Here is a 16,212-nt window from a genome sequence, read left to right as displayed (position 1 = left end):
ACGTCACAGCCAGACTGACGAATCTTGGTTGGCCGCAAACTTGGAAACGACATGGATGGGCGAGGTAGGCACCCATGACGTATTCCGCTGAGAGCTATGGCCACGGCAACCCAGTGCCCGCAACCCGCCAACAGCTCCAGCTCCAGCTCTGCCCAGCCTGGGAGCTCCGGCCTAGGAACCAAAGCTTGTGTGGTGGGTTCAGCTTCATCTCCACCACTACTGACTGCCGGCGCTACCGCCTTTCCGTCCACCGTCCAATCTTTAGCTCCTTCGCCCTACACCTTTGTTTGTTTACCCATTGCTCGTCTCGAGTTTCCTCGCCTCCAACACCAACTGAACCTGTACTGCTGCGCGTCCTCACCTGTCATCAACACCTTGTTTCCTTAGCTTCCCCGCATTTCCTTATACCAACATGCTGCGCAACCCAGCCTCCCGCTCCATCCTTCGCACCCTGAAGTCTGGCCACGCGCCGCAGCTCAGGGCTACTACATCTACCGCGACCTTTAACCCTCCTCTTACCTCGAAGCTCTGCACATTGAGCCAGCGCCCTCGGGCTCCCTCGACCCAGGCATGGAAGCCGATATCGGCCGCTGCGACGCGGTACCAGAGGTACTCGTCGCCCGTGGACAAGATCAATGTCAATGAGGAAAAGAAGCTTTCAAAGGAAAAGCTGGAGCCGCACCCCGAGGAGGTGTCGACGACGTCTAGCATCCACCCCATCTTCTCGGAGGTCAAGACGCCGGAGCCGGAAAAGGACCCGGACATGATGGCGGGCATGAAGTCGGATATCGTGAGTCGGAAAAGAATTGACGAGTGTGGTGTGGATGGATGCTAACGATGCAATGGCAGAACACCATCAGAGAGACGTTTTCGTTGAAGGACGTGCCACACCAGGCGTACGTGCTTGGAATGGCAGGAGTGCTACCTTATCTTGCCACGTCGCTGTCGACGGTGTACTGCGCGTACGAAATCAACCACGGGGCGGACGGCAGCGCAATCAACCTCCTTTCGCCCGCTAATGCCGAGCTATTTCTTCACATACTCGAGCCGCTGCAGGTCGGGTACGGCGCAGTGGTGAGTTTCGCAGTTGCATCGGGTCAAACGCGGGGAGGGTGTGGCTGACCAACCGACGATAGATAATCTCGTTCCTCGGAGCCATCCACTGGGGTCTAGAATGGGCGGGCTTTGGCGGGCAGCAGGGCTACCGGCGGTATGCCATTGGCGTATTTGCGCCAGCGGTCGCGTGGCCGACGATCCTGCTGCCAGTCGAGTACGCACTGATCACGCAATTCGTGGCCTTCAACTTTTTATACTACGCCGACGCGCGGGCGACTGTGCGCGGATGGACTCCCCCGTGGTACACGACGTACCGGTTCGTGCTCACGTTTATTGTTGGAGCGAGCATCGTCGTGTCGTTGATTGGCAGGGGTCAGATTGTGGAGAAAATCGGCAAGCTGCCGAACCCGGTCGATCGCGTGCTGCAGTTGAAGGAGACGGCCGAGGCGGCTCTGGAGAAGGAAGAGGCGGCGAGGCGGGCAGCCATTGAGGCTCGGGAAGCCGGCGCCAACGTCGCCATCCCTGGTGGGGACCCCGAGGTGCGCACCGGCATGGACGAAGAGTAAATTTGGATCTGGGGTCAGCTGGGGAGCAGGAAATTGTTGTTGGGAGAGGGGGGAACATGGGAGGGGTCCGAACTGGCCCCCGCGTCGCGTCGCGGGCCAGGGGTGTGGAAGGCAAATGGAAAGGGGAGAAGGCTCTAGACTGTGCAGACGAGATAGGACGCAGGTTGGGCTGGCATTGGGCATGGAGAATTTGCAGGCGAGATGTCGCGGAATAGCCGAAATGGGCATGGCAGCCAGCGATGGGCGTTAGGGGATTTGGGCGGCGCTTGGGGATGCGGAGGATGAAGCGCAAGATGGAGCAAAGTGGGAGGAGGTTGAACCGTGCAGGGCCGTGTCTATCGTGAATTACTTGTTCTGGGAGAGTCTGGCTCGGTCGATTATTTTTAATTTGGACACGAGGGTGTTCATGTGAGGCATCGAAATTCTCTGGAGCACCGTGGGTAACTGTGGGATGGATGCGGGTGCGGGTGCGCGTTGTCCGTCGTCGAAACTTTGGTGGGTGGGTCGGGAAAGTTGCCATTTTTTTTTCCCTGCCCAGGCCAGTGCCTTGCCCAGCGTCTGGGCTGGGGCGTGCGGCTGCCGTCGTCCCCGCAAACAAGCAAGCTGGCTCTGGAGACTGACTGGGCCCACCGTGAGCCAGCTGTGAGATCACATACGTCCGGTCTGACCTATGCTCCCTGCGCCTCCATGGCCACGATTCCTTTGATGCCGAGTGAGCGCCCTCCTCCTCCTCCTTCCTTCCTTCAAAAACCCGTCTGGGCGCTCTCTTTCTGCCTCTCCTCTCTTCTCCATTCTCCATCTCCCCATCCTCTCTCCGGAAACTATTCCAACATTGATACCCAACCTTTCTTGCAGTTCCTCCATCCTCGTTGCGCCTCGCCTCTGCCGCACGCCACCAACGTCGTCAATTTATCCTCTTGTCCCGCGTTCCAGTTCCTTGCTCGCAATATAACTTTCCGACACCACCTCACTCTCCTCTTTCTTCCTCCTTCTCCACAATGGCCGCCGTACAAGTCTCCCGGGACGACCTGCCAACAGGCCCCATGCCAAACCCCATCTCTACAATGCAGCACGCTGCTTCGGAAATCAAGGCTCGACGGGGCTCCATGAGAATGCCGCGCTCAGTCAGCTACGAGAAGAGAATGGAAAAATTCTTCATCGGCTCCATTGACCAGGGAACCACCAGCTCGCGCTTCATCATTTTTGACGGCACTGGAACGCCCGTCGCGAGCCACCAGATCGAGTTTGATCAGAAATATCCGGAGTCGGGGTAAGTCGTGCATAGCATTTTTTTCCTTCCATGCATATGCAAGTTGCGCCGCGCGCGCGCGTCTGTTCGCTTGGTCCCTAGACGTTTTTCGTTTCGGCCATGACCTGCCGTTCCTGGCAACCCGCCGACTCCGCCACACGCCCAGACGTTCCCCGCGCTGACATGTGACCTCCCCACCACGCAGATGGCATGAACACGACCCCTACGAACTCGTCGAGTCGGTCCAAGAGTGTATCGATCTCGCGACCGAGAAGTTTGTAGACCTCGGCCACTCCATATCAGACATCAAGGCCATTGGCATCACAAACCAAAGAGAAACCACCCTTGTGTGGGACTGGGAGACGGGCAAGCCGCTCCACAACGCTATCGCGTGGCCAGATACCCGAACAAAGGGCCTGGTGCGTGAGCTGCGCGAAAAGGAAGGCGCCGACCAGTTGGCCGAGACCTGTGGTCTGCCCTTGTCCACCTACCCGTCGTCCGTCAAGCTTGTCTGGCTGCTGCGCAACAACCCAGAAATCAAGCGCGCTTACGATGAGGGCCGCCTGGCTTTCGGTACCGTCGACACATGGCTCCTCTACAACCTGAACGGCGGCAAGGCCAGGGACATTTTTGTCACCGACGCCACCAACGCCTCGCGTACCATGTTTGTCGACCTCAAGAAGGTCGAGTACAGCGAAAAGCTCCTCGGTTTCTTCGGCATCGACAAGAACAAGATTAAGCTTCCCAAGATTGTGCCTTCCTCGTGCTCGACCTCTTTCGGCTCTATTGCCAGTGGCTCTCTCAAGGGCATCAAGATTGCTGGATGCCTTGGTGACCAGTCAGCTGCCCTCGTCGGTCAGCAAGGTTTCACTCCGGGCAGTGCCAAAAACACGTACGGTACTGGATGTTTCTTGCTCTACAACGTTGGCGAGAAGCCAGTCATCTCGCACCACGGTCTGCTGGCCACTGTCGCATACCACTTTGGCAAGGATCGCAAGCCCGTGTACGCCCTCGAGGGTAGTGTTGCCGTGGCTGGTTCTGGCGTCAAGTTCCTCATGAACAACCTCGGCTTCATCCGTGACTCGGACAAAGTCGGCGAGTTGGCATCGAGCGTCGAGAACAACGGCGGCACCGTATTCGTCACGGCCTTTTCGGGTCTATTCGCGCCGTACTGGATCGATGATGCCAAGGGAACCATTTTCGGCATCACGCAGCACACCCAGCGTGGCCACATTGCGCGCGCGACGCTCGAAGCGACGTGCTTCCAGACCAAGGCCATTCTCGACGCCATGGAGCTTGACAGTGGACACAAGCTGATGGAACTCGCCGTCGACGGTGGTATGAGCAAGAGCGACCTTTGCATGCAGGTACGTTTTCCTAGCGACCGACGGGCGGGGCTACTCGCCTGATCGTTTCGTTTCCCCATCATCCGCCCACCACCCAAGCTCGCCCTGTCGATCAACATCCAGAACACTCTTGTTCCCCACCCAAGTTCCCCACCCCCACATCCGCCGTCTCGGCTCCGCGAAACTTGCCCCTCCTTTTTCCTCGCAAAAGATCCGAATGCTGACGCTGACGCCTTATCGCAGACGCAAGCCAACATTACCGGCATCTCGGTCAACCGGCCGTCGATGCGTGAGACGACCGCTCTTGGCGCGGCCATTGCTGCCGGTTTCGCCGTCGGCATCTGGCACGAATTCGAGGAGCTCAAGGACATCAACCAAAAGGACCGCGTCATCTTCGAGCCCAACATCTCCAAGGAGGCCAGCCAGAAGATGTTCAAGAAGTGGACCAAGGCCGTCGAGATGTGCCGCGGCTGGCTCGACGCCGACGAGGGCGACCTCGGCGAATACTAGATGCTGCGCTGCACATGCAAGACGCTGCAGCATCTGGATCATTCGGTTCGATGCGAGCGAACGAACGAGCGACTGGCGGCAGCGGTAATGCTTATTCTTAGACGACAAAGTGCAGCGAGCGACGACGACGACGTGTGGGCTTGAGGCGGCATCTGCATTGCATTTGCATTGCGTGCGAGCATTGCGTTGCCTAGACCGTCTGTTTTCCACCCTCCTCCTCAGCCTCCCCCCACACCTTCGTCAGCACTTTTTTCCACACTTTTTCCACCAGTCATCATCACGAGGCCGGAGCGGGTCATGTCGGGGGGCATTTGGGTCAGCGCATTTCCTCTTTTTCTCTTTTTTTCCATCCGTCCGTCATCCGTGAGCGTAAACGTTCCATCATCCCGTCTTCTGTCATTTCTGCGGTCAGGTCAACAAGAGTCAAGTCACATCATGGGGAAAGGATGGTTTTGGTTATATCAAAGGCGTCATGGGCTTGATGGCGTTTTTTCAATCGGGAGCCGGTGTTCTTTTTCTGGCGTGCATGAAGGGGTTTCTGGATCTGCGGCATGATGGGTTTTTCAACTCTTTTTTTCTCACCAGTTGATTGTATAGTAAAGCGAGCGCGCCCTTATATAGCCCCCCGGACGGAACGGACAGAGAGAGACCCGAGAGAAAGATTACCGAGGATCAAGTGGTAGATGTGGTGAACTTAGCAGCAAGTGAGCTAGTAGCAATATAATATTGATAATGAATTGAATCGAAAGACAAAAGACGTGAGCAGTGCCATTCGCTTGACTGGATGCCTGTTTTGGAGATCTAGGTCTCGCTACTACTAGACCAGAAGAGACTTTTATATTCCTTCCATCTGTCTAGGTATTGACTATTGTACCTTTGGTTTTTTCTCTCTTCCAACAGTCCACCTCGCTTTTCTTTGTCTTCCCCCCCCCTTTCTCAATTCTGTTTCAACCCTGTACGTACCTGTAATTAGAAAGATGCGCAACGTTGGCGTCCGTCGCCGCGCTTCCATCATCCTTCAAGACGGGAGCTAGCTAGCTAGCTGACTTGGTAGCAGAGCGCTTCATCGTTCTGCCGTCTGTCTCGCTTTTGCTTCTCTCCAGACGACGATGCATGAGCAGCAACCAGACCAACGGATGGCTAGCTGGCTGGCTGGCTGGCTGGCTGGCTGACTGACGGGACGCGAGGGTTCAACGAGGTGGTCAAGCTAGCCAATCATCACGTTGGCAAAAACAATTCTTTTTGCTTGACAAAGTATCCTCTCTTACTTTTCTCTTTTTCGTTGACAGCTTTCTCTTCTAGTACTTCCCTTTTCTTTGCCAATTTTTCCCCCTCCGTCGACAAACGACAAGACCCGTGCGGCGTGCACTTGACGCCCCCCCGGTCAAATTCGGTCCATCTGGTTGTTGGTCAGTCGTTCGACCAGCAGCTTGTTTGTGAATGGCATGTGGTGGCAGGTGCATAAGAAAGAGCTAAAGTCAAAGAAAAAAAAGGGGGAAGGGGGGGGGGGGGGGGGGGGGGCAAGACAAGGTAGTAGGTATATAGCTAGAGCAAGCAAGCAAGCGCTCCGTCATTTTACCGGAGGGCGATGCCTCTATCGTGATGATGTTGATGTATCGTCCGTCGGTGGTAGTAGGTAGCAAAAGTGACCAACGGACTGGCGGCTAGGTGGTTTTGGCGGAAATATGTATAGTCTTCAACCAAATTCAAACCTGCAAAAATTTATTCCCCGTGTCCCGACAACACGCCGCCGGCTTTCTCGTACTCGTTTCCTCCATCGTCGACCATCACCTTGTACGTAAACACCCGATGTCCGGAAATGCAATGGAGTCAAGCTCTTTGAACTTGAGGGTTGGTCATACTTGATTCAGCAAGACCATCGCCGTCATTCTCGCGTCGAGACGCGCCGGCTTTTCTTCCCCCTTTTGTTGGTGGAGATTTGTGCGCTTGATGCGCAGAAATCTCGATCCATCTACTTGGCTCTTTGAGCTAGAGAGTTTCGAGTGGTAGTGTTGACCGTCCTGAAAGCTAGAGCAAGCGCCAAAAAAAGACGTTCTGAAAAAAGAGTAAAAGAGCATCGTCGGAAGAGGCCGCCGTGAAGGAATCAAAGAGTCCGACGTCTGTTCGTCCGTCCGTTGGGGCAGGCTTGCATGAAGACAGGTCGTGTTTTTGCAACTATTCTCCAAGAAAGGTGTTTGGCCAGTCAACGGTCAATCTCATTTCCGTGGCCAGCCAGTTTGCGGATAAGATCTGGCCGATGAGTAAACCATTTTGTGCCGGGAAACAAACTTTTTGCGCCAGGAGCAAAAGTCAACGAGACGTTCTAGAAACAAGCAGCAGGAGTAGCATCGTCGGCTTGCAGCTTCCGAGTTCGGCTGAGCAGCAGCAAAGAGCTGATGACAGGGCCTCCGGCCTCCGGCCTCTCGCGAATCTTTTCTCTCCCAGGCCGAGCGTTGCGCATCGCAGGGCTTTTGTCATCAATCGCTCATGATTATTCTCTGCTGAACAGACATGTGTCTTCGCCTTTTGGAGAAGGTGTGTCGTCGGTGTAGCCCCGTTTCGCCGGCAATCTGGACGTCGGGCAGACCCGCATGCTAAGACAAAGGCAGACCAGGCGGCATGTCGGGGAAATATGGGGAAAGAAAAAGGAAAATCCGAGGAGAATTTGGGCGAGAAATGGCGTGTAGGAGATGGAGAAAGGCATAGGTATCAAAAGCAGTAATTGATCGTCCTGTCGACCTGCCATTTCAGGTAAGACTGGCCTGCGCGTGCGATGGACAGTCTGGTCGCCTTAACTGTTTGGGTGGTGAGTTATGCTTCAGCGTCAACCAACTACTAACCTACTAACCAACTTTTTCTGCAAAGTAGCCTGTATGCATGTAGCCTTGTATCTATTTAAGTATTTACGTACCTTCCGGAACATCCCCTTTTTTTTTTCGTATAATGGGAAGTGGTAGCTATTCGCCCCAAACATGCCTTTGACAGTTGTCTCACAGCTCTGATTGGTGTCCGACGGGTCTTGCCTCATCCTCTAACCTCTCGCCTACTACAGGATAGTAGCGGCGCGCGGGACCGCAGCCAATCACTACCATCCGCGGCCGCTGCCGCTCCAAAGCAAACAGCCGCCGTTGCCGCCTCCCGACGTCCGCCGTCCGAAGCAATGCAAAGGCCGACTTGAGGATTCGGGAGCAAGAAGATGGAAATGCCTGATTGCGTGCAGCAGCTCAGCGGGGCCTGAACGTTTGGGTTTGAGGGACCCGAGGGCGTGGATACTTTGTGGTGATGGTTTGCCGGGCGCTTGCGACGTGAGGGATGGTGGGTCGGAGAAAGATGGGGGTGGTGGTAGTTCATGAGTTGAGGCGAGAGTGACCGGTAGGTTGGGCTGGCAAAACCCGTGATGTAAGGTAGTCGGTGTAAAGTGGTCTGGCCGGTAAAAGCCGTAGAGTAGGGTAGTCGGTGGGTGGTGACTAGGCACGGATCGAGCAAGCTGTGCTAATTCCATATAGTAGTTTGCAGCTGGCATGCATCCATGACGACGGTGGACAGTGTCGCGATGGGCTAGCGGTGAGTAGATGAAGAAGGACCAATGCGCTAGTTCTACCATGTTGGGTTAGAACAATAGGCTTCTACCATTCACTGAACTGTCATGCTGGTTTGCAAGTTGTGGCAGAGCCATCCAACCATTCCATTGGTAGTGCGTGAAGGCGGGCAGTGGCGGTGACGGCCAGGGTTGTCAATTTGTAACCCGCGCTGCTGCACGTTGTCTCGTGGCTGTTCTTTTAGTCAGGACTGAAAGTGGCTGGCTGAACGGCCCTGAGTAGCGTTTTGGAAAGAGGAGCAAAAAACAAGACTCTGTGACAATTATTTTGATTGGTCCGCTGCAAGTGATTGGATTAGAACGGGAATGCGGGGCGCACCCGCCCAATCTGTCAAATCTCAGATGCGCAGCCCGCAGTTTGCAGGGAGAGCAAAAAAAAGGGACGGGATCTAGAACTGGGGTCTAGTCGTAGTTGGCAGTTGGCACCCAATGATGAGCAAGCTGGTACGAGGACCCTGCATATATGTGTAAGTACAGACGTGGTAGATTTGGCAGGAGAGAACTTGAGTCGTATTGGTGACTGACGTCGTGTGCGCGAAACTTGAATCATCCGGGTAGGTTGAAGTTACCTGATGATGTCTGTCCACCCAGACTCTGGGACCAGACGAGGCGGAAAAAATTGGCAAGAGGATGTGCTCTCGGGTGGTGAAACGGAACCGGCAATGAGGCGGTGTACGTATAGAGTAGGTCGGTAGAATTCAAACGACGACGGGCAGAATTGTTAGAGAAGATGGGCTGTGCTAAAAAGGGCCAAGTGCCATGAAACCCGTGTTTCATCAGATGGCTTGAAGTTTGTTGCAGCTGTCCGTGTTCCAGGTACTGGTCTCCCATCTACAACCGGACTCCTGGCTTGCGAATCGCTAATTGCCAAACACAGTCGGCCGTATGGGCACGAACCGCTCTCCTGATGTAGTAAGACAGACGCAACGGCTGGTTCCGGCGGCCTTGTCCGTCGTCGTGTGTTGGCTCTGCATTGATGGTCGAGTACGATACTGTACTACGAGTACGGTACTGTAGCTGTCTGTCACTGCCGAGTAACCAACCCAGCATGCGGTCTGAAGCGTCAGATAAGCTCCCGCGACGCGTATGCTGGGCTCGCCGTTGTCGGTGGGGTAGGGATTCCTGGAGCAACAATGCCCAACGTCGGTTGTCGATGAAGCGATGGCGAGTCGAGTACGGGTCGACGTTGCACTTCTCACCGCTCCTTGCAAAGTCAGCGTAACACAAGCTCCGTACCCGACGTCGGTCGTATATCAAAATCTTCAACCTTTGCTTTGCGCGCCCAAGTCCAACGTCACAAGAAGCTCCGGCCCATGTTGATCAGCTTGCCTCGTTAGGCATCCAGGCCCCAGTCGATCCCGTCCATCCCGTCGGGCGTGATGTGATGCTGCAGCAAGGAAGTCGACTGCGGATGCTCCGCTGCTGCTCCACACAACTTCTGGAAAAAAGAAAAAACTCAAGGTCGTTGTCCAAACCACTCAGTCCACCGGAAACGCCCACTCTTGCGAGCACCCCTCACTCAAACCTGTCAAATGATGCGACTGTGCGCTGGCTGCCGTTGATCTGCACCAATCTTGCAGTGCGGGACCCAGCGACATGTCCGCCCATTCTCTTTGGCCATGGCGAGTCACCATGGGCCCTGTGATAGGTTCTATCCAACATTCTATCCTGGCCTGCGGAAAAGCCCGGCTTGGATCTGTCTTTGCTGATGCTTAGTTAACTTGAGAAAGCTCTGGCACACGAGTCGCAGCTCGACACCCTCATACCGCATCCATCTTGGCCCACTGCTGCACGCCGCCTCCGCTGCCATCCGGACCTGCTTCCACCGCTCGCCTCTCGTTTGCTGCCGGCACCTTGCATCAGTTAAGGCCTCCCAGGTCTGCTGGGCTGGGCTGGGCTAGGCTGGGGATGCAGTCGCACATCACTCGCTGCGCCGAACCGGGGCTGGCTAATCGCATGCAGGATGGGTTTGATGGCAACAAGGGCTCTTTCAGATGCCAGAAATTTTCGAAACGAGCAGCCGAAGTGCGGTGAGCGTGAGGGCTGTACGTGACGTCTGTTTCAAGCACCAATTCCATCAGACGACGAGCTCGAGTGCACAAGTCAGCGGTTCTGCGGGAAATTGTCGACATCACCGTTGTTTTTGACGAGGATGCTCATGACTTGGCCGACAATGCTTTTGTCTGCTTTTCTGATACACGAGTGCCACCCACCGGGCCCGGTTTAACCTACCGAAAGCATTGTTGCCAACACTGGATGGTGCATTTTCCGTGTCAGCGGTCTTTTCGTGCGTCCCCGAAATTTCAAACCCACCTTGGTTGTCTGGCTGCATTGCAGTTGGTGGGTGCTTTTTCCTCAGCGGCAAGAAGCAAACAGCCGTCCCACACAGACAGCACCAGACCCAGCCAGCAGACCCAGCCCGCCGGGACCACCAAAACCCGCAGTTGCAACAGGCGCACCCGTTCGACCAACCTTGACCTTCAGATCCCCCAGGCTACGCTATGCCCAACATCCCTGAGCCCTGCAAGTCCGTATGCAGCCGGGCGGCAAGGGCTGCGGGAGCTAACAAAACTTGCATACTTCCTTTTGCTCCATCCGCATCATCTATATGTACGTTGCCGCTGCTACCACACACCAATGCTTCATCGGTGGCCATATCTGCTTTTACAAAACCTCGCATCATCACAAATCGGCCTCTGTCGTGCTTCCACGGACCTTGGGATATAAGAAACGAACCGCCACATCTGCCGACTTGAGCGCTGTACGCCACGACTTCTACGCATTACACGGCTCTTATCCACCGTCTTTTCTCCGTCTACCTGTCCCAAGCTGCGAGACGTGCAGTAAACACAACCTCTGGTGTCATTGATTCTGCTCCTCCCCCCAACCAACGATCCACGCGGCACAAGCATGTGTGACTACACCCAAGTCAACTACAAATGCTCGCACCTTCGCTTCACCGTCCGTGCCTGGTGCACCAAATACCAAGAGACGCACCGGCGATGCCCGGCCAATGTTGTAGCAGTGTAAGCCGTAAAACCTTCTCCGTCCACCGCCAGAAAGCTAACATGGTTGCTTTGCAGAGAATACAGACTGAACGAGTTGTGCGGTAAGCAGTTTTCCTCACATGCGTCTTTTCCGCCCTCCTCGGAACGAACCGATTCAAACCAAAAAAATCCCTCGGGTCATCCATCCTTCCCAATCCTGCATGCGTTCCACCCTCCCGCACCATGTGGTTTCTCCAACGGCCAACAACGGCCAAACGCTTCCTTTCCTCTTCGTCCTTCCCGTCCGCCCTAACACGCTAGCAACAAACCTACCTGATCCTTCTTTCCTCCGTCCGTCAACCTTACCGAATTTCTCCATCCATCACCTTGACTTGTTACGTGTTTTTCTTGCTTGGTCCTAAATTTGGTCACGGCTGACTTGTGTAAATCAATAGGCGATTGTCGCAGCAAATCACACCCGAATGGCGCAGTGGGCAGGCCAGCATCTGCAACGGCCACGGCGGCGGCGACCAGCGCATAGGGCGTGAGTGCATGCATGCCGTTATGCGTCTGTTGAACCGCTGGTCGGTGGCGCTGCATCGAATGGGATGAGCGTGTCCCAGAGTACTGTCTACCTAGACAGAGAGTGTCCAGAGACCGACCAAAAGACCTGCCTGCTTGCTCCATGGTCCCGGCAGGACTACCAGAGATGGCACGAAGAGCAAACGAACGCCGTTGCGTGGTGACGTGCCGTGGTGGCGTCCTCCACCTACTGCACTCTGCAGTCCCTCTGCAGTCTGCACGAAACGTCTGTCACACCTACCAACCCATCTCTACTGCCGTGTCACCGCGCAGACAGGTGGTGGCGGCGGCGACGCCGGCAGCGGTGCCAGGGGGCTCTTGAAAATACCCGTCTCTCTGGATGTCACGCCGTCTCTGCGTCCCTTCAACAGTCTCCCATCTCTCCTCGCCACTCTACCCCACCTACTGCTGTCACGATGCGGTTGGTCGGGCATCCAAGACGACAGAAGCATCGATGGCGGACCTTGCATTGGTACAGCCACCCTGACGGACGGACGGACGGACGGGCCGGCCGTTTCAACAATCGGCAGGAGCAGAAACGGCAAGTAGCTACATACGTTGACGGTCGAAGCAAGCACTTTTTCATGGCGGATGCGGCATGGGCATCTCATAGGCTGTTCTCCTTTACTCTAATTGGCGTTGCTTTCCCTCCCTTTCTCACACATTGCGGACGGCGTTGGAAAAAAGGTTTCTTATCTTTTCGACAGGCGTTTGAGGGGTGGTGGTGGCGTTCTCACATCCATGATTGTGTTCATATTCAAACTTGGGGGACGACGTTGAAATTTGGGAAGTTTGAAGTCATATGTCATGGTCTGATCTTAGCCTTGCTTGTCTGTCCACTTTCCAAGAACAGAAAGAAAAAAAACCTTGTTCCTCTTGTCTACCTCTTTTTAACATGAAACAAAAGAAAAGAAATCTCCTCGCTTCCATTGGCTAATCTTGACAGTATTCATGTCATTGAAGGTTGTAGTTGCCGTTATATCCTACCCTTGCCTGTTCACCTCTTGAACAAAACCTTGTTTCCCCAATACCATACCCCTGTCCCATCAATCAAGAGAAAAAAAAAAAAAAAAAAAGGATCCATCGATTCGCTCTCGCATTTGCTGCCAGGTGCTCAGAAACAAAAAAAAAAAAAAAATTCTTATTCCATCCACTTCCCGCCCCCGCAATGCATGTCACTGTCGCTTTTTCCGCCGCTGCGCCTCCACCAACCAACCTACGTACGAGTATCTCCTCCCTATCCGTGCCTCCTATCTTCGTAACCCCTCCATATCTCACACCACTCTTCACTCTCCACATACACAGACTAGCCCTCCAATCTATTTGTTCGGCCACCACAACCTAACTTGACCAGATAAGCTAGAGAGGAGGTGGACGTGGACGAGGGAAGGAGGTGCAAAGATCAATCGCGAACCGAAAGAGGAAGGCTTGGCCCGAAGGGACGGACGACGCGAACGTTTTTTTCTTTTTGGGGGGCTTTTGGTAAGCCCGCGGATTTTTTTTTCCCCCCATCCCATCCCATCCGATATCATCATTATAAACGACTTTTTGATTCTGTAATGTGATGTGCGGAGGAGGATCGTCGTTGGGTACCGTAATTCGTTTCGTTATCGTGGGGTCGGTCTCCTTCCGGGAAGTAAGTACCTCAACACTGTTTGTTGACCTCCTCGAGGCGAGAATGGATGGATGCGACTTGTGCTTGGCTCGGTCGGAAAAAACATGCGAGCGAATGCGCATGCATACTACTTCGAGTTAGGATGGGGGAATTGTGGCTTCATCAAAGCCATCATTGCATGAAACAAGAGTCGATTCCACATCAAGTAGCTCCGTTCGTTCTTCGTGGGCGTCTTACGCACGGGAGAAAGAGCCAAAAAAAAGCCCTCTTGGGAGAGAGATTTCTCTCCCCGTACATACGCCCAGATGCCAGAGACGTCAAAGCATGCAAACACACAAAGCAAACGCTCAACGGGGTGGCGTGACGACTTGGACTACCGCAAGCTTGCTTGCTTGCTTGCTTAGTGAAAGACACCTTCATCATTGTGGGGACTCTCTTTCTGCATGAACGATGCACCTGACCGGGTCTACAGTGCGTCCGTGCTACGTAGGAGAGCAGTATCCAGGAACAGTTCAGCATCAAGCCCGGGCATCGGAACAGCTGCGCTCGAAACTCGGACAAAGGGTGGAAAGTGGAGACTACTTGTTGTGCGTACAACGTTCTGGGACAGAGTACCTACCTGCGGAACGGACGGGTGGCACCGAGCAAGCAGCAGGGTAGGCGGTCAGGGGCGGGGAAGGGGGCCAGCATCGAGGGGGTGGTGGGACATGTCCAACCTGGGACTGGGGAGGAGGGGAAAGAGAGAGGGTGGAGCGTCCGCCTTTTGCGGGCGCGGATGACTGCTCCCGGTGGAGATTTGAGGTTAGACTTGTTGCTGGTTTGAGAAATTGGGGGATGGTTGCTGGTTATGCGTGGGGTTGCGATGACAAGGGGATGGGGTCGAGGGGCGGGTACGTACATGCGTCCGTCTGCATATGCAAGCAATCAAACAGTACGCGACCAAAAGTCCAGACAGTCGCAGTCACCCATTCTCCGGCAATCGAATAATCATCGTGTGATGGGCTGGGTGGAGCGGAAACGGGACGATGAAACCGCCGCAGCAAAACGCGCCAGAAATGTTGACGTGCATCCGAGCAGTATGTCCACTTGCTTGCTAGCAGCTTGCTTATTCCTCTAATCTTTGGTTGGCCGCGGAAGTCGCTGACCCTGTCGTCTTGAACGTCCATCATCCGTCTTGTCTCTGAATGTTTCGCGGACTCGGACCAAAGCCGACGCGATGCACGCCGACGCAATGCGGCGCCCCCTGCAGGAGACCCGTCGTCGGCAGGACGCCTGCCTGCAGCATCGATGTCCCACGTTGCGCGCACCGAACTTTTTGTATGCTTGCCTTGTGGAATCCGGAAAAAGACTGGAGTTCCAAGAGACCAGGGGTGATGATGTGAGAGGCAGCGCCCCTCGTCCACCTGTTTCTTGCGATACGTCATTTCTTGGCGGCTAGCATATCGCTGTTCCTGGCCATGGCATAGGTAGAGGAATATGACCAGTCTGCCGGTCCGCTTGCTTTCGAGGTGGAGCAGCGTCTATGCGTGCCAGTGGTACACATCGCATCGAGTCGCGGCGAGCGGTGCTCCGTCCACATTTGCGGGGATAGCTCGTCGAGTCGTCTCACAGATCGATGGACGCAGCTCGCTGGCCGATCGTGCGTTGGTAATCGAGTCGACCGCACCATTGCGGTTTTGGATTCTCCGTGCATCGTGGTACAAGGCAGGATGCGCGCCATGTAGAGCCTTACGACGCCAGAGAGACAACGACGGACATGCCAAACAGTGTGACATGCGGAAATTGAGCCGTCTCCAAATTTCTTCGTCTAGTACTCAACACTCATTCAGTATGTTTTGCTGTTTCTTGCTGATTAGAAATGACCTGGTGATCAGAACTGTGTTGCGTGTCGTGGGCTGCCTCGCTGTCGCCAAATCCTGGAAGGGAAAGATTTGATATATGATGCTTCAGAGCCGTGTACAGAGGGCTGCCTGACAGATGATGAAGCAGATGGTCTTAGTACGATCTAATTGCACCCTTTCGATGAGAACTAAGTTTGCACTGGTGGTCAGTTGCGCAACCGGGTCGGATTGCAGAATGACAGCCGTCGAGTCGAGACTTGAGGGCTCCTGCAGCTCCGATGTCCACATACCAGGCTCAAGAGCCAGCGCATCTTTTTTGAAAGCGCGCACTCCTGAGCTGTGCAAAGCCTGCCAACCAAGCTTCTCTGCCTCGGACCCGATTCCGAGCATAAAGGTTTTCTAGAGGTTCCAAGAGCCGGGACAAACGTTACGAAACGGCCAGAAGGTCATCCTCATCGCACAGTAGCATGCCGCTTCGTCTTCGTCTTCGGATGCAGTGTTACATGTCGAAAAAGTCTCCCCGCATGATAAGGCAAACGAGGCTTGAAACGGGCGGTTGGTGGCGCTTGATGGTCGAAAGTCTGATGATGATGGTGGTGGTGGCTGTCCTTCAATTCAGGCCACTATCTTGATCAGGATAAGGCTCCTACGACATAGAGCTTTTGAAAGCCTTTCGAGTGCCAGCAAAGGGAATTCCGTCCGCGCTCTTCGTGACCTGGGGAAAAAGCAATTCTTAACACCCTTGGAGACGGTTTGACCTCCGCATTGACGACAGAGCTGAGATTCCCGATCTGCTTGCTTGAGATTTGATGCAGCGACGGGTAAAAAGAAGAGAGATGAACAGTAGGGCGGGTTTTCCAGA

General features: G+C 54.7%; 6 protein-coding genes across 6 annotated transcripts; 5 read left to right on the top strand and 1 right to left on the bottom strand.

The window, feature by feature from the left end:
* Position 1: 1 nt before the first annotated feature.
* BKA78DRAFT_310213 (uncharacterized protein) lies at positions 2-2,113 on the top strand. The gene is made up of 3 exons (XM_066888096.1): positions 2-790; positions 850-1,074; positions 1,137-2,113. Exons 1-3 carry the CDS (start codon positions 413-415, stop codon positions 1,620-1,622), a joined length of 1,089 nt encoding a protein of 362 aa, XP_066747074.1. The 5' UTR covers positions 2-412; the 3' UTR covers positions 1,623-2,113.
* Positions 2,114-2,620: 507 nt separating this feature from the next.
* On the top strand, positions 2,621-4,896 carry BKA78DRAFT_367532 (uncharacterized protein; the record flags this gene model as incomplete). Its single annotated transcript, XM_066892606.1, has 3 exons — positions 2,621-2,892; positions 3,077-4,238; positions 4,341-4,896. 3 exons carry the CDS (start codon positions 2,621-2,623, stop codon positions 4,725-4,727), a joined length of 1,821 nt encoding a protein of 606 aa, XP_066747073.1. The 3' UTR covers positions 4,728-4,896.
* A 2,869-nt stretch (positions 4,897-7,765) lies between these two features.
* On the bottom strand, positions 7,766-8,331 carry BKA78DRAFT_367530 (uncharacterized protein; the record flags this gene model as incomplete). The annotated part of the gene is made up of 1 exon (XM_066892605.1): positions 7,766-8,331. The coding sequence occupies one exon, from the start codon at positions 8,329-8,331 to the stop codon at positions 7,813-7,815; it is 519 nt and encodes a 172-aa protein (XP_066747072.1). The 3' UTR covers positions 7,766-7,812.
* Positions 8,332-10,480: 2,149 nt separating this feature from the next.
* Positions 10,481-11,308, top strand: BKA78DRAFT_107308 (uncharacterized protein). The gene has a single exon (XM_066882196.1). The coding sequence runs from the start codon at positions 10,582-10,584 to the stop codon at positions 11,050-11,052; it is 471 nt and encodes a 156-aa protein (XP_066747071.1). The 5' UTR covers positions 10,481-10,581; the 3' UTR covers positions 11,053-11,308.
* Positions 11,236-11,853, top strand: BKA78DRAFT_351423 (uncharacterized protein; the record flags this gene model as incomplete). Its single annotated transcript, XM_066891166.1, has 3 exons — positions 11,236-11,351; positions 11,409-11,434; positions 11,768-11,853. The coding sequence occupies 3 exons, from the start codon at positions 11,236-11,238 to the stop codon at positions 11,851-11,853; spliced, it is 228 nt and encodes a 75-aa protein (XP_066747070.1).
* A 302-nt stretch (positions 11,854-12,155) lies between these two features.
* BKA78DRAFT_107300 (uncharacterized protein) lies at positions 12,156-12,963 on the top strand. Its single transcript, XM_066882195.1, has one exon. The coding sequence runs from the start codon at positions 12,311-12,313 to the stop codon at positions 12,791-12,793; it is 483 nt and encodes a 160-aa protein (XP_066747069.1). The 5' UTR covers positions 12,156-12,310; the 3' UTR covers positions 12,794-12,963.
* The last annotated feature ends 3,249 nt before the right edge of the window (positions 12,964-16,212 follow it).

The sequence above is a fragment of the Phyllosticta capitalensis genome (genome assembly GCF_038381095.1).
Source record: "Phyllosticta capitalensis strain CBS 128856 chromosome Unknown BKA78scaffold_3, whole genome shotgun sequence".
NCBI lineage: Eukaryota > Fungi > Ascomycota > Dothideomycetes > Botryosphaeriales > Phyllostictaceae > Phyllosticta > Phyllosticta capitalensis.
Note: the sequence above shows the minus strand (reverse complement) of the source record. Positions and strands in the feature narration are given on the sequence as shown.

Coding starts and splice junctions, on each gene's coding strand:
- BKA78DRAFT_310213 (XM_066888096.1), top strand. CDS start 413: ATGCTGCGCAACCCAGCCTCCCGCTCCATCCTTCGCACCCTGAAGTCT. Junction 791..849: donor CGGGCATGAAGTCGGATATC/GTGAGTCGGAAA, acceptor ATGCAATGGCAG/AACACCATCAGAGAGACGTT. Junction 1,075..1,136: donor AGGTCGGGTACGGCGCAGTG/GTGAGTTTCGCA, acceptor AACCGACGATAG/ATAATCTCGTTCCTCGGAGC.
- BKA78DRAFT_107308 (XM_066882196.1), top strand. CDS start 10,582: ATGGTGCATTTTCCGTGTCAGCGGTCTTTTCGTGCGTCCCCGAAATTT.
- BKA78DRAFT_107300 (XM_066882195.1), top strand. CDS start 12,311: ATGCGGTTGGTCGGGCATCCAAGACGACAGAAGCATCGATGGCGGACC.